At 41.6% G+C, this 15469-nt stretch overlaps 1 protein-coding gene across 1 annotated transcript; it reads right to left on the minus strand.

Moving 5' to 3' along the window:
• Nucleotides 1-1958: 1958 nt before the first annotated feature.
• Nucleotides 1959-6288, minus strand: LOC122540152 (somatostatin-1B-like). Its single transcript, XM_043675463.2, has 2 exons — nt 6181-6288; nt 1959-2659 (listed from the first exon to the last, which is right to left on the minus strand). The coding sequence occupies exons 1-2, from the start codon at nt 6280-6282 to the stop codon at nt 2444-2446; spliced, it is 318 nt and encodes a 105-aa protein (XP_043531398.2). The 5' UTR covers nt 6283-6288; the 3' UTR covers nt 1959-2443.
• Between the last annotated feature and the right edge of the window lie 9181 nt (nt 6289-15469).

Genomic DNA, 15469 nt, shown 5'->3' on the forward strand with positions numbered 1-15469 from the left:
TAGGTTGCTAAATAGCACATCTGCTGGTTGGATCTTCTGAACTGAACCTACTTCTGGCCTCTCGATTTTTCTCTCTCTGAGTCACAAATCTTAACTGAGTAAACACTTCAACACTTTCACAGAAGAGTTTGCTTGGAGGTCAGTTAGCTCAATTGGCTGAACAGCTGCTTTCTGATGTGGGGTGATGCTAATAGCATGGGTTCAATCTGTAGACCAGCTGAGGTTACCATGATGGCTTCTCCTTTTCCCTTGCCTGAGGCATGATGGCCCTCAGGTTAAATTACCATCAGTCATCTCAGTCTCTAATGAGAGTACAGCCTCATGATCTGGTAAGACTGTAGCAACTTTACCTTGTCCAGTCAGTTTGCTTGAGTCACATGATTCATTAGAAAGCTGCATTTATTGGCAATGTTACCACCAGGTGGCACAGTGATCACAACCACACACACAGCTTTGCATCTAACATTGTATCACAGGCTCTACAGCACAGCGGGAGGGTAATGCTTATGCTCCTTTGGAGACTCCTTCCATCTTTTCTCATCTAACTTTACCATTTAAACACTTTATCCCCTTCTCCCTCATCTGGTTCTCCAGTTTCTCCTAAAATGCGTCTCCAGGCCTTCACAATCTCACCATTCTCTCAGTATTCTGAATCTCCTGATGGATTTCTTGGTGACTTCTTGAGACTTTTGGCGTGAAAATGACGACCTTCCCCAGTGGAAACACTATCTCAGTGTTCATTCCATCAGAACCAGTGATAGTTTTAAACATTGCAAGTAATCGACACACTTCCAGAAGCCCCTGTCCTTTACTTCCAAAGGGCAGGGAGATGATTTGCAAGGACAGACATTCTCATTATCTCACAGCAACAGAAATGACAAGCAGTATGTCAAAAGAATTAGATCAGTCTTGAAGATTTCTAGTATCAGCTCACCATGAGTTTCGAGTTTATATCCAAGTTTGAAAACTGTTGTTCTGGAAGCAATGACTATTTAACACTCTACACAGTAGTTGCCCTTCTGCATATTCTGAAAATAAGTAATTTATTTTTAAGCTAATTATCTCTGTATTCACTCCATCAAAACCAGTGCCTGTTTTAAACAGTAGATCACCCTTAGTCTTTTTTTGTAACTTTTTTGTTGTATGGGATGAAAAATAAGGGAGTGAAGGAGGATTTTAAATTACCTCTCACTGACCTTGTGTGAAATGACACTTTCTGGCATCAGCCCTGAACAGATTGGCTCGAATGTCAATTTCAAAGGGAGTTTTTGTCTGTGTATTTTGTCAGAGCTTGTAATCAGCAAAATGAGATCATCCCCAAATCCTCACAGACCAATGAGCACATACCTGGTTTGTGCAACCTCTCTCCAAAAGTATGAAAATTGCATCGGTTGTGAATAATTGAGAGTGAGAGGTGAAGCAGAGGGTCTGAACGTATCAATAAATAACAGTTCAGCTGGTACTGAAAATACAACACAAGGAAGACAGAAGGAGCAGAGTATTTTATGATTTGGAGGTGCTGGTGTTGGACTGGGGTGTACAAAAGTTAAAAATCATACAACCCCAAGTTATAGTCCAACAGATTTATTTGGAAGCACTAGCTTTTGGAGCGCTGCTCCATCATCAGGTGGTTGTGGAGTATAAGATCGTAGGACAGTAACTTTACAAAAGTTCTGGAATTTACGTATGAGAGAACTGGGATCAACATGCCCATTCTAAAAGGTGAGAGACTTAATACACAATCCAGGTCTTTTTCAATGTACAATTTCAGTTACATCACACTGTAAACTTTTACTATAAATTCTGTGTCTTTTGATCTTATACTCCACTACCACCTGCTGAACAGGCAGTGCTCCGAAAGCTAGTGCTTCCAATTAAACGTGTTGGACAATAACAGAGTACTTTATTTAATCTTTTTGTATGAGATACAAAAGAATATCAATCCTTAAAATGCAGGTGTAAATGTATGCTTTTATTATTGGCAACACTCACTGTTCGGTAAGTATATACATTCAATGCAGAGAGACTATACATTCTATACATTCAGGTATTACAATCAAATTCAGGTTTGAGTCAGGGAGGGAGGGGAACTGGATCGAAGGCCATCTTTGTGGGGAGAGGGAAGTCAGGGAGATGAGGGAATAATGCTGGGATGGGGAATAGAGAAACCAGCAGGAAAGTCATTGGAAACACATGCCAAAGAATAACCTTCCTTACAAAATAAACTTAGAAAATTTATTTGGGTTTAATTTGCTAAAACAAGATTTGACATGTCTTCAAGGGTCATTCTTAACTTAAATTCATTGCAGGCTTTTAGCGTCAATTATAATCTCGAAAAAGGACAGATGTGCAGCCAGATTTGTAATACTTTTAAAGTTAAGCCTTTACAGGAAAACAAGCCGTTTTTAATACAATGCTGCTGGTTTAGAAACTCCATCAATAATTAACAGTGCGAGAATGTTTTCCAAAAGAACAATTTACAAGCTGTCTTCTGCCGTCTGCGGGGGATCCCCGCGTTCACCGACCTCTCTTCAACTGAACTCTCTTCTCCATCTCCCGGGCTCAAAGACGTGAAGTCATTTTCCAAGAGATTGTCATCAGACTCCAACAGCTCAGTCAGAAGTTTTAACATCAGGTACTTCCTGCTTTTTGTCACTTCCTTGTGGACAGAGAAAACAAAACCTTCTGTCTATCTTTATAAAACACAAGAGGTTTGTTCATTGATGCAAATATTATTTGCTTACACAAATCGAGCTGAATTGTCCTGAATGCTTTTCATAGTTTACAGTTCTATCCTCGCTACCATCCACCTGTTTCATTGCAATTTACTCTTCGCTGGCTCTTTAGTAATGAGCACTTGCTTAAACCCTACTCTTCCTGACCTGCCAACGTATTCATGAAAAATCAAGTCTTTAAATTGTTGAGGTTTATTGGTCTTTTCAATAGTATTCCACTAGTCAAAAGGTTTTTCAAGGATACAACCGGCACTGGGTTTTCTAATCTCTGAGTAGGTTTTCGATATCAACAGGTGCCTACGTTTTGACCCAGTACATTTGAGTGATTTACGGGACCATTTCACAAAGCAGTTCATACTCACCCATATTGGCTCTGGAACAGATGTGGGCTATATATCAGATTAACTTCTTTCCTGAAAGAAATGGAGGACCCAGCTGGGGATTTATGGCAATCCGACAGCTTCAATTGCACTTTTGCTGGAACCAGTTTTGTGTTTCTGCAATTTTGTTTTCAAACCAATTTCAAGTTCTCAAATTAATAGTCTTTGAACTCAAATTCTCTGGTTTATTAGAGTCATAGAGAGGTACAGCACAGAAACAGACCCTTCGGTCCAACCCGTCCATGCTGACCAGATATCCTAACCTGATCTAGTCCCACTTGCCAGCACACAGCCCATATTCCTCCAAACCCATCCTATTCATATACCCATCCGAATGCCTTTCAAATGTTGTGATTGTACCAGCCTTCACCACTTCCTCTGGCAGATCATTCCATACATGTACCACCCTCTGTGTGAAAAATTTGCCCCTTAGGTCCCTTTTAAATCTTTCACCTCTCACGTAACCCTATGCCCTCTAGTTCTGAATTCCCTCACCCAGGGCAAAGACTTTGTCTATTTACCATTTCCAATTCCCTCATGATTTTATAAACCTCGATAAGGTCACCCCTCAATCTCCGACACTCCAGGGAAAACAGGTCCAGCCTGTTCAGCCTCTCCCTATAGCTCAAATCCTCCGACCCTGGCAACATCCTTGTAAATCCTTTCTGAACCCTTTCAAATTTCACAAAACATCCTTCTAATAGGAAGGAGACCAGAATTGCACACAATATTCCAAAAGTGGCCTAAACAACATCCTAATACAGCCGCAACATGACCTCCCAACTCCTATACTCACTACTCTGACCAATAAAGGAAAGCATACCAAACACCTTCTTCACTATCCTATCTACCTGCGACTCCATTTTCAAGGAACTATGAAACTTTGTTCAGAAACACTCCCGAGGACCTTACCATCAAGTGTATAAGTCCTGCTAAGATTTGCTTTCCCAAAATGCAGCACCCCGCATTTATCTAAATTAAACTCCATCTGCCACTTCTCAGCCCATTGGCCCATCTGATCAAGATCCCATTGCACTCTGAGGTAACCTTCTTCGCTGTCCACTATACCTCCAATTTTGATGTCATCTGCACACTTACTAACTATACCTCCTCTGTTCACATCCAAATCATTTATCACAAACAGTGGTGGACCCAGCACCAATCCTTATGGTGCTCCACTGGTCACAGGCCTCCAATCTGAAAAACAACTCTCCATCACCATCTTCTGTCTTCTACCTTCGAGCCAGTTCTGTATCCAAATGGCTAGTTCTTCCTGTATTCCATGAGATCTAACCTTGCTAACCAGTCTCCCATGGCCAACCTTGTTGAACGCCTCACTGAAGTCCATTTAGATCATATCCATCGCTCTGCTCTCATCAATCCTCTTTGTTACTTCTTAAAAAAATTCAATCAAGATTGTGAGACATGATTTCCCACGTACAAAGCCAATTTAACTATCCCTAATCAGTCCTTGCCTTTCCAAATATATGTAAGTCCTGTCCCTCAGGATTGCCTCCAACAACTTGCCCACCACCGACATCACGGTCACCGGTTTATAGTTTCCTGGCTTTTCCTTACCACTTTCTTAAATAGTGAGCCAACCTTCAGTCTTTTGGCATCTCACCTGTGACTATGATACAAATATCTCAGCAGGGGGCCCAGCAATCATCTCCTTAGCTTCCCACAGAGTTCTAGGGTACAGCTGATCAGGTCCTGGGGATGTATCTACCTTTATGCATTTCAAGACATCCAGCACTTCCTCCTCTGTAATATGGACATTTTTCAAGGTGTCACCATCTATTCCCCCACATTCTATATCTTCCAAATCCTTCCCCACAGTGAACACTGATGCAAATTCCTGCGGCTCCACACATAGATGGTGCTGCTCTTTGAGGGTCCCTATTCTCTTGCTAGTTACCCTTTTGACCTTAATGTACTTTTAAAAACCTTTTGGATTCTCCTTAACCCTATTTGCCAAAGCTATCTCATGTCCCCTTTTCACCCTCCTGATTTCCCTCTTAAGTATACTCCTACTGCCTTTATACTCTAAGGATTCACTCGATCTCTCCTGTATATACTTGACATATGCTTCCTTCTTTTTCTTAACCAAAACCTCAATTTCTCTAGTCATCCAGCATTCCCTACACTACCAGCCTTTCCTTTCACCCGAACAGGAGTATACAGTTTCTGGACTCTCATTATTAACCCAGACCTATACAACACCAGTTGTATATCTCAATATCTCTTGATGTCAATGTTGACTTTCCTAGAATCCTACAGAAAAGAATGACACCATTCATTCCATCATCTCCATACTAGCCCTTGTGGAATAGCTGGCCAGTTAGTCCCATTTCCCTGCCTCTTCCCCATAGCCCTGCAATTTACCATCCTTTACATATCCAATTCCCTTCTGAAAGTTACCATTGAATCTCTTTCCTTCAACTTTCAGGTACCACATTCTAGATTACAACAACTCTGTGTAAAAAGAAATCTTTTTTCATCTCTCTAAGCCAACTTGAACATTGTGACCTCTGGTTACTGATGGTCTGTCAATGGAAACCACTTCTACTTCTTCCCTCTTCAAAATTTTAACAGCTCTATTACATTTTCCTTCCATTTTCTCAGTGTTTTGGAGAACAATTCCATTTTCCCTCATTTCTCTCCACAACTTCCCCAATACTATCGATTCAATTCTCTCCTTTTTGTTGAAAAGCAGAGTACTGCAGATGCTGAAAATATGAACTAAGACCTGAAACATTTACTGTACTGTTTTTCTCTTTTTCTCTCCACAGATGCTGCCTAACTTGCCAAATTTCTTCCCCAGCAGTTTCTGTTTTTATTGCAGACATCCAACATCTGCAGTATTACTGTTTAATTCACTGCCAATTCTCTTTCAGCAAAACCTGCCTGAAAAATAAGTTCTGTTCTTCTCTCCAGTGGGATTTTCTTTCATCTTTTTTCACTTTGTTCAGACTTTTGTTTTCTATTTTGGTCCTTACAATTATTGATTGAATCTGTTCCCCTAATTGCCATATTTGCACATTTTGTAATTACCTTTGACTCACCCTGTTTACCTGAAGTTTCATTCGCTCCTCCAATGGGTCTACTGCCTCAACACTTAGAAGAAGCAGCAGGGACATCAGGCACACTGTCATTTGCCACTTCATAGTGAAGCTCAAAGCTCTCCAGAATAAAATGCTAAATGTGTTGTGAACACCTCAATCGTTTTTTTTTAACTGGATGCTTTTCCAGCTCTTTTATAGCGCAGCAGAACAAACTCTCTGACGCACAAAATTAATGACACAATTAAAGCCTAATAGTCAAGTGCATCATTAACCCAATAAAGGCCTGAAATCTCAGTGTATATAAAGAGTGACAGGTTTGTGTCATCGTAAATGGAAAAATGCTAATTTAGGAAGAACATAAGTGACTAATAATATTACTGCTATTGGTTTTGTAAATTTATTGTGTGAGTGTCTGAAAGGTCTGTAATGTGGATGGTTCAAATTGAAGTATAATTATTCATTAAGAAGTTTTATAGCTTCTGTTCTAGAAACTTTCTAACCGCATAAGCAAAAATACATCTTTAGCTGTTTCAAAGGGGAGCTAGATATTGGATACACCATCTAATGCAATACAAGCAATAATCAAAACCTGGAGGCTGACTAGAATTAATCCAAAGAACTGTTGGTCGGCACCTTGAGTTCTGGGGCAAGTTGTTTCTTCAAAACACAACTCAAGAGTCCTTCCACTGGTTATTTTAATCTATATTCTGTACTGAAAATCAATTCTTCTTCTCATTTTTAATTCAGGTTCTCACATTTATTGCAACAAATTAATATAATGATGTCTGCCCACCATTCACAGCATATTGCTTGGCTATCCATTTAAATGTATTCAAGTGTGTTTGATGAATTGCCTATTGGGGTGCATACTTCAACCATATTTTGGTGGGTGTTTGTTGATTTACAGCACAATCGTGTCTGGTTTCAGAACAGACAATAAACTGATGCATCACCTGCCCCTGGAGGTGGAAATAACATTTAAGAGAAAAGCAGAATTCTCCTCCCCTTTCTCCCGACTTTTAATTATTCCTCAATAAACATTCCTTCTCGTTTAACTCATTCTTCAGTACAAATTCTAGATTAAGCTCCTTGGGTGCTGCCTGAATTGCTGTGCTCTTCCAGCGCCACTAATCCAGAATCTGGTTTCCAGCAGCTGCAGTCATTGTTTTTACTTCTTCAGTACAAATTGGCTGGCCATGTTTCTTACATTGTTGTAAAAACACTAAAATTAACGCAGTTGTTTTGGGGTGTATTGAGGTCATGAAAGATGCTATACAAATGCAGTTCTTTTTTCCTTTCTGATTTACCTGTTCTGAATCAACATTACCATTACCAACACTTGACTCCTCTTGTTTTTGTTCCATTAGTAATTCAAGTTCAAGTTTAATGTTATTCTGCTCCATGTTGTTCAACAATATGCAATGTCGCTACAGATTTTCTTTTAAGAAACCTCTCTTGGTTCCCATATCAGCCAAGTTCTTGTGAGCAGGCACTTAGCTGTGGCCAGGTACTTTCCTGCAAGGATACAGCGAAAATGGAGCCAATCCTTTCTTCCATACCTTCTTCTGGTCAACCGGAAAATAGAATTGGGAGATGTCTAGAACCAGTCCATGTATTCATCCTCTCAAAGCAGGTAATGGCCTGGAGAGACAAGGAAGTGGGGGGGGGGAGGGGGGGGGGGGAGGAGACAGCGAAGAATTTGAAAGGCTATAAACCTCAATAAGCTTCTCTCACTGTGCAGTGGATAGCATCAGTACTGTATGAATGCACTGAGGAATAAATTCTACTTTAAGTTTCCGCAGTCAGTGATTTGCTGACGTCAGCTGGTGTGGTTGAAATTCTACCTTGGCTTCACCATCCTTGAGGTACACATATTGTTCACACTTACTGTTAGAAAAGCTGAGCTAACTTGAGAATTTAATTTAAAAGGAGTTCTGGGATTTACATATCAAAGAACAGAAAGCAGCATATCCCATTCTAAAAGATGAATGATTTAATCTAAAATTGTTTAATATATCACATCTCCATGACACTTGACTCCTTTGGCTATAAATTATGTGATCATGATTTTATTCTCCACAACCACCTGATGAAGGAGCGACGCTCCAAAAGCTAGTGCTTCCAAATAAACCTGTTGGACTATAACCTGGTGTTGTGTGATTTTTAACTTTATCCTCGAGGTAAGGAGACAAGCAAATCTGCTACAGTTTCCTTGCCTGGTGAAAATATTTTTGATTAAGAACAGATTCAGGTTGAACACCCTGACATTCAGTGCCTTGGCTGTTGTAGGAAGGTGGTCATTTGAAGTGGACAGAGCACTGCCTTTGGCATTAAAACATTCCAGATGCATCTTCTAAGGAAATTTGCACTTGTTTAGACATTTGAAGAGTTTTTCTTGTAAGAATCTTTATTTTTCCATTTTTACTCCAACATAACATTCTCCAAAAGTCTCCACAGAACCAAAGGGACAAAAGATCAGGAACAAGGCATAGACACAGAAGGCAACTGGCTGCAGGTTTTGTGATTACAACTATCCCTTAGCACACTTATGTTGAAGAATAGGTGCCAGCTTATAAAGTGTACTGTATACAACAAAAGAAGAAATCAAGAAGCCATAGTTCCACAAGAGAAAGGCAACTAATGGCAGTTTAACCTGAGGGTCCCCACCCCTCAGCAAGGAGAGAGGTTGAGGACACAAATCCTTCCTGGCAATCTCATCCAGTGTGGGAATTGAACTGACAATGTTAGCATCACTCTGCATCAGCAACCCAGCCAGCTGAGCTAACTGATTCCCAATACCCTGGTGGGATCAGAACACGGCTCTGAGTTTGGATGAACAACAATAAAATATATGTTGCCACCCATTCCGCTTCCAGCTTTTAATCTGCAGTTTCAGATTTTAATAGACAAGAAAATAACTTCTGCTGTTCATGGGGAGGTTTAAGATGTGACGCAGACATCATTAGCAAGCTATGTTGCACAGAATAGAGAAAAGGCATTTGTTCTCTACAACAGATTAATGCAATGTTCCCCCTGGTTCTACTGCAGCAGCTGTGCTCAACACTTAGCAATGAGGAAATCATTCCTGTTCAGATGCAATGGAGAGTAAATTAGTGGTCAATCTAATCCAGTCACTTTCCTACTGTAGAGTCTATTCTTTTTGGAACAAATTCATTGGAGCAATATTGACTAGATTTTTAAAAAAATTAAATTAACATATTGGATTCAAAATCCTTGTTGTGTAATGATTGTAATGAGGTCAGCCAGATGGGCCTCATAGAATAAGAGTTCCCTGATTGGAGCTGTTAATTTTTTTCCAATCAGGGAGCCCTGGCTGACAGATATAAACAGGAGTGTCAGGGGTTCTGTTCACTCTGAGAGCTGGCTCTGAGGGAGATGGATCAGTGTGAGTGAAAGACTCTTCACCTTTCTGTATACAGGAGAGGAGAGGAACTTATGAACAGCCTAGGACCACCCTGCCAGTGTATCTTATTTACTAAAAAAAAGAAAAAAAGAAAAAAAAAAACAGGAGTGTCAGAGGTTCTATTCACTCTGAGAGCTGGCTCAGAGGGAGCTGGACCAGTGTCCAGGACTCTCCACAGATAGATAAAGGGTGACTTGGTGACAGGAGACCAGCCTCTGTGGAGTTATTTCAGTTTGCATTTATAAATCCACCTAATGCTTTGCCTCACCAATAACCTCATCCAACCAAGTGGGCCAGCATAACCTATTTATTCAAACCCTAAATTTAATCACTGTTTGATAATAAATTATAGTCCATGTACAATGTTAACTCGAGAAAAGTGATAAGGAATACAGACACATTTTAGAAAAATTACAGGAGAACACTGAAGGTATGATCAAAGGCGTATTAAAAAAAGACAGAGCAGGGAATGCCATTCAGCCCTTTCAGCCTGTTTGCCTATAGGCTTTGGGGAACCTTTAAATGGTGAGTTACATAGCAAGGCAGAATTTCTAATACTGATGTAGTGAGCAGGAATGCTGACTGACCGAACAACCCAGATGGCCTCCTTCTTCAAAGACCGCAATTTCCCACAGACGTGATCGACGATGCTCTCCACTGCATCTCCTCCACTTCCCGCTCCTCCGTCCTTGAGCCCCGCCCCTCCAATCACCACCAGGACAGAACTCCATTGGTCCTCACCTACCACCCCACCAACCTCCATATACATATCATCCGTCATCATTTCCGCCACCTACAAACGGACCCCACCACCAGGGATATATTTCCCTCCCCTCCCTATCAGCGTTCCAAAAAAACCATTCCCTCCGTGACTCCCTCGTCAGGTCCACACCCCCCACCAACCCAACCTCCACTCCCGGCACCTTCCCTTCCAACCGCAAGAAAAGCAAAACTTGTGCCCACACCTCCCCCCTTATTTCCCTCCAAGGCCCCAAGGGATCCTTCCATATCTGCCACAAATTCACCTGCACCTCCACACACATCATTTACTGCATCTGCTGCACCTGATGTGGCCTCCTCTATATTGGGGAGACAGGCCGCCTACTTGCGGAACGTTTCAGAGAACACCTCTGGGACACCCGGACCAACCAACCCAACCACCCCGTGGCTCAACACTTCAACTCCCCCTCCCACTCCACCAAGGATATGCAGGTCCTTGGACTCCTCCATCGCCAGATCATAGCAACATGACGGCTGGAGGAAGAGCGCCTCATCTTCCGCCTAGGAACCCTCCAACCACAAGGGATGAACTCAGATTTCTCCAGTTTCCTCATTTCCCCTCCCCCCATCTTGTCTCAGTCCCAACCCTCAAACTCAGCACCACCTTCCTAACCTGCAATCTTCTTCCTGACCTCTCCGCCCCCACCCCACTCTGGCCTATCACCCTCACCTTAACCTCCTTCCACCTATCGCATTTCCAACGCCCCTCCCCCAAGTCCCTCCTCCCTACCTTTTATCTTAGCCTGCTTGGCACACTTTCCTCATTCCTGAAGAATGGCTCATGCCTGAAACGTCGATTCTCCTGCTCCTTGGATGTTGCCTGACCTGCTGCGCTTTTCCAGCAACACATTTTCAGCCGTGATTGACACTGAAAGCAGGCAGGAGTTGGCTGAATGTAGTGTTTCCTCAGACCTCGCATCAGAAAACAGAGTTCATTTGGTCAAAGGGGAAAAAACACAGTTCCAAACACATACAACACTGAGCTTTCATTTCACACAAATAATAACCAGAATCATGGAATAAAATCTGTATTTACATGTAAAATTGATGTTTTAAATATAATTTTAATGCATCACTGTCCACTTTTGGTGTCATTTGAAAAACAATCCATTCTCTTAATGGATTCATTACAAAATTGCATTTACTCTTTTTCAGAGCCATAGTTCAGATTGTCAGATTGTCAGATGGTGCAGTGGGCACAGACCAGAGAGTCCCACATCTGTTTTCTGGTCTGTGCTGATTTCAACTAGACCTTGTGTTGTGGTATTATAAATGCCTTCACTATCCCCAGGGTAGTTTTAAAATAAAATCACTCCAATTCCAGAGACAAGTCATCAGCCAGGAAACCCAGGCAAAAAATGTTTATAGTTTAATAACCGGCTGAAATTTATTGCTCAGTCTTAGGCATTGAGACTGACCAATGAGTAGCTTGAAACTGAAGCCTTCAAAATGCTGCATGTGAACTACAGCAGAGATTAGCACTTTCAGGGAAAAACCTAAAAAAGCAAAACAAATTTTTGCTCATTCTCATAACATCTGCCTTGGGCATCAGAGCACAATCTTCAGTGAAAGCTCTTCTGAGATTCTGGCCAACAACTATTTATTTGTTCCTCACTGAATCAAGTCAAGGTTGCGTTAGATAGATTTTTGAAAGACAAGGGGGCGAAAGGTTATGGTAGGGGAAGGGTAGCTAGGAAAGTGGAGTTGAGGATACAATCAGTTCAGCTATTGTCTTATTGAACAGAGGAGTAGGATCAAAAAGGCTCAATATCCTACTCCAACTCCTAAGTGCAATGGTCATCCAATATCTCAAAGACAAAGCTAGCTGTTCATTAGCTCAATTTTCAGATTGCAAGTACTTGCTGTTCATCAACTAGCTGCCTCATTTTCCTACTCACAACTTCACTTATTAAAGTAATAGTTTATGAAATACTTCGATATATCCTGAAGTTATTCAATGCATCATATTTGAAAATCCTTTCCTTCTAGAAAGTTGCATTAAGATAACAGCACATTGAATATTCCCAGTGGCTTCCAGTAAATTGGTGGCAAAAGTATCACTATAGATCTGTGAAACTCTGAGGTGAATTTTCTTTTTGAAAATTTGGGGGGAGGGAAGTTGGGGAGGAAGTCAGGGGAAAAAGTCAGGGCAAGAATAGTCAGGGCAAAAGAAGTTGGGGGGAAGAGTCGCAGGGGAAAATTGGGGGGGGGAATGTCAGCAGCAGAAGTCAGGGGAAAATGTCAGGGGGGGTTAGAGTCGGGGGGAAGAGTCGTGGGGAAAACAGGGGGTTAGTCAGCGTGGGGAAGTCAGGGGAAAATGTCAGGAGGTTAGAATCGGGGGAAAGAGAGTTGGAGGAAGGTCATGGGGGAAAGCAATGGGGGAGAAGTCAGCGGGGGGAAGTCAGGGAAAAACGTCAGGGGGTTAGAGTCGGGGAGGGAGAGTCATGCAGGAAACGTTGGGAGCGGAAATTAGTGGGGGGGAAGTTAGGGGAAAACATCAGGAGGTTAGAGCTAGGGGGGGGAAGAGAGTCAGGGGAAAAAATGTCAGGGGGAGAAAAGTCAAATAGGCTATTTTGAGTGCTTATGAATTGATACCAGAAGCATATTGACAGCGGTTCAGAAACATAAAGAAGGAACCAGGTCAGATTTGTGTTGAGTTTGAAAGAATTAAACAAAGTCATTTTGATGGATGGGTGCGGGCCTTAAAAATAGATAGGACCTATGAGGCTCTAAGAGAGATTACTCTGTTGGAGGAGTTTAAAAGTTTGCTTCCAGAGATGATAAGAGTTCATGTGGATGGACAGAAAGTTCCAGAAGTGAGAAGAGTGGCAGAGATGGCAGATTAATATACATTGGTGCATAAGGCAAAGTTAAGCTTCCGGCAAGAATTGCATCCTGTAAGGGATAGAAATTGGGAGAAGGGAAGATCCTACACGACAAAACGAAGAGTAGAGCACACTGGTAATTGTTTAGCACAGGTTAAAAAAGAAGCCCAAAGATGTGGTAAAAGAGGCTAAGCCAGTGGCATTAGTAAAAGTAGTAAAGAAAACCCCAAGAAATGTTGAGGAACTGCAGGAGAGTGCACAGCCTAGACAGGGACTGGGTATGGAGTTAGTGCCTGATCTCTGTAAAAACTTTGCCTCTGCGTGTAAAGTTTACTCAGGAAGATCAAGAGGAGAAGGGAAAAAAGTTATAATTTTGAGAGATACAGGATCTAATTGGTCTCTAATAGTAAGAGATGAATGTATTTGCAATCTTTCTGACCTGTTACCTGAGACAGTGGTAATTTGTGGGATAGATGGAAAGAAATTTAGCATTCCCCTATGTAAGATCAGGTTGGAGTGCCAACTCAAGACTGGAAAAGTTACAGTGGGAGTGATTGACAGAGTGTCAGTTCCAGGAATTCAGTTTGTTCTTGGGAACGATTTAAGAGGATCCAAGGTGGGAGTGACACCCCTTGTTGTGGAGATGCCAAAGGAAGATTAGGGAACTGAGGAGTTGAAAGAAAAATACCTGGAATTTTCCAGACTGTGTGGTAACCAGATCCCACTATCTTAAGTCACAGCACAAAGCAAAAACTAAAGAAAAAGATGAAGGAGTTGAGGTTCAGTTAGCGGACACCCTGGTTGATGTAATAGTACAGGAGAAACCTGAACAGGCAGAGAGTCAGACAGAAGTGGTTAGTCCTGAAAGACTAATGGACTTATAACAGAAAGACAAGACAATAAAAGATATATATGTTGATACATACTCAGAAAAGAGTCAGAATGCATTCCTGAGGGTTATTATCATAAAGGTGGAATCCTAAGATGAAAATGGAGACCACGGCAGGTTAGTGCAGAGGAGAAATGGGCAGAAGTGCACCAGATTGCGTTGCCAGTAGCATACAGGCAGGAAGTGTTACAGGTAGCACATGAATTACATGTAGGCGGTCACCTAGGTGTGAGGAAAACTGAGGATAAGGTACAAAAGCATTTCTATTCAGCTGGAATGCACAAGAATGTGGATAACTTTTGCCGTACATGTCATACATGCCAAATGGTAGGTAAGTCACAGGCAATAATAAAACCAGTAGCTTTGTTGCCAATTCCCACTTTCGAAGAGCCTTTCACATGGGTTATGATTGATTGTGTAGATTCCCTGCAGAAAACTAAAAGTGGAAACCAGTATTTGCTAACCATAATGGATGTGTCGACCAGATTTCTGGAGGCAATTCCATTACGGAGCATTAAGACAAAAAGGTTGATAGAGGAGTTAGTAGCTTTCTTCACAGGCTATGGGCTACCCAGAGAGATTCAGTCAGACGAAGAGTCGAATTTCGCTGCTAGGCTGTGTAAGGAAGTCATGGATAACTTAGGTATACAGCACTTTAAATCCACTGTGTTCCATCCTGAATCCCAAGCTTTGGAAAGGTGGCATCAGACCCTGAGGACCATGTTAAGAGCATACTGTCAGGATTACCCGATTGATTGGGATAAAGGTATCCCATTTGTATTGTTTGCCCCAAATGAATCTGCTCAGTTTACTCCCTTTGAGTTAATAGTCAGATATGAAGTGAGAGGGCCTTTGAAATTAATTAAAGAGAAATTGACAGGAACGTAATTGGAGATCTCTCACTTGGATTATGTATCTGAGGTGAGGGAGAGATTAAATCAGGTAGATGAGTTGGCTAAAAAACACCTAAAGAGGGCACAGCATAGAATGAAGCAGGTGGCAGTTAAAGACTCTAAAATTCAGATGTTTTCCCATGGGGATAACATATTAGCATTGTTACCAGTGGTATAAGATCCTTTCAAAGCCAGGTTTAGCAGTCCCTATCAAATTGAGAAAAAGTTGAGTCAGGTAAACTATCTGGTAAAGATGACAGATGGGAAAGAAACTGTATCGGGCATATCATGTGATTAAGTTGAAACCTTATTTTAACAGAGAGAGGGAACTGGAGAACCAGGTGTAAGTTACTGCCCTGCAGAGTGAGGAATCAAATCCAGATATCATGGAATTTGATGTGCCTCAAAATACGCTGAACAATGAGGAAATTCCTGAGGAGTGAGATAGGTCAGTGAACTATCTGTCTCAGGAACAAAG

This window comes from Chiloscyllium plagiosum, unplaced genomic scaffold, assembly GCF_037043375.1.
Source record: "Chiloscyllium plagiosum isolate Xiang-an unplaced genomic scaffold, Cpla_swu_hap1 HiC_scaffold_37, whole genome shotgun sequence".
Lineage (NCBI taxonomy): Eukaryota > Metazoa > Chordata > Chondrichthyes > Orectolobiformes > Hemiscylliidae > Chiloscyllium > Chiloscyllium plagiosum.

Excerpts from the sequence above, each read along its gene's own strand:
- LOC122540152 (XM_043675463.2), bottom strand. The coding sequence starts at position 6,282 with ATGAAGTGGCAAATGACAGTGTGCCTGATGTCCCTGCTGCTTCTTCTA. Across the intron at positions 2,660-6,180 it reads TGAAACTTCAGGTAAACAGG|GAAGTGACAAAAAGCAGGAA; the intron begins GTGAGTCAAAGG and ends TCTGTCCACAAG.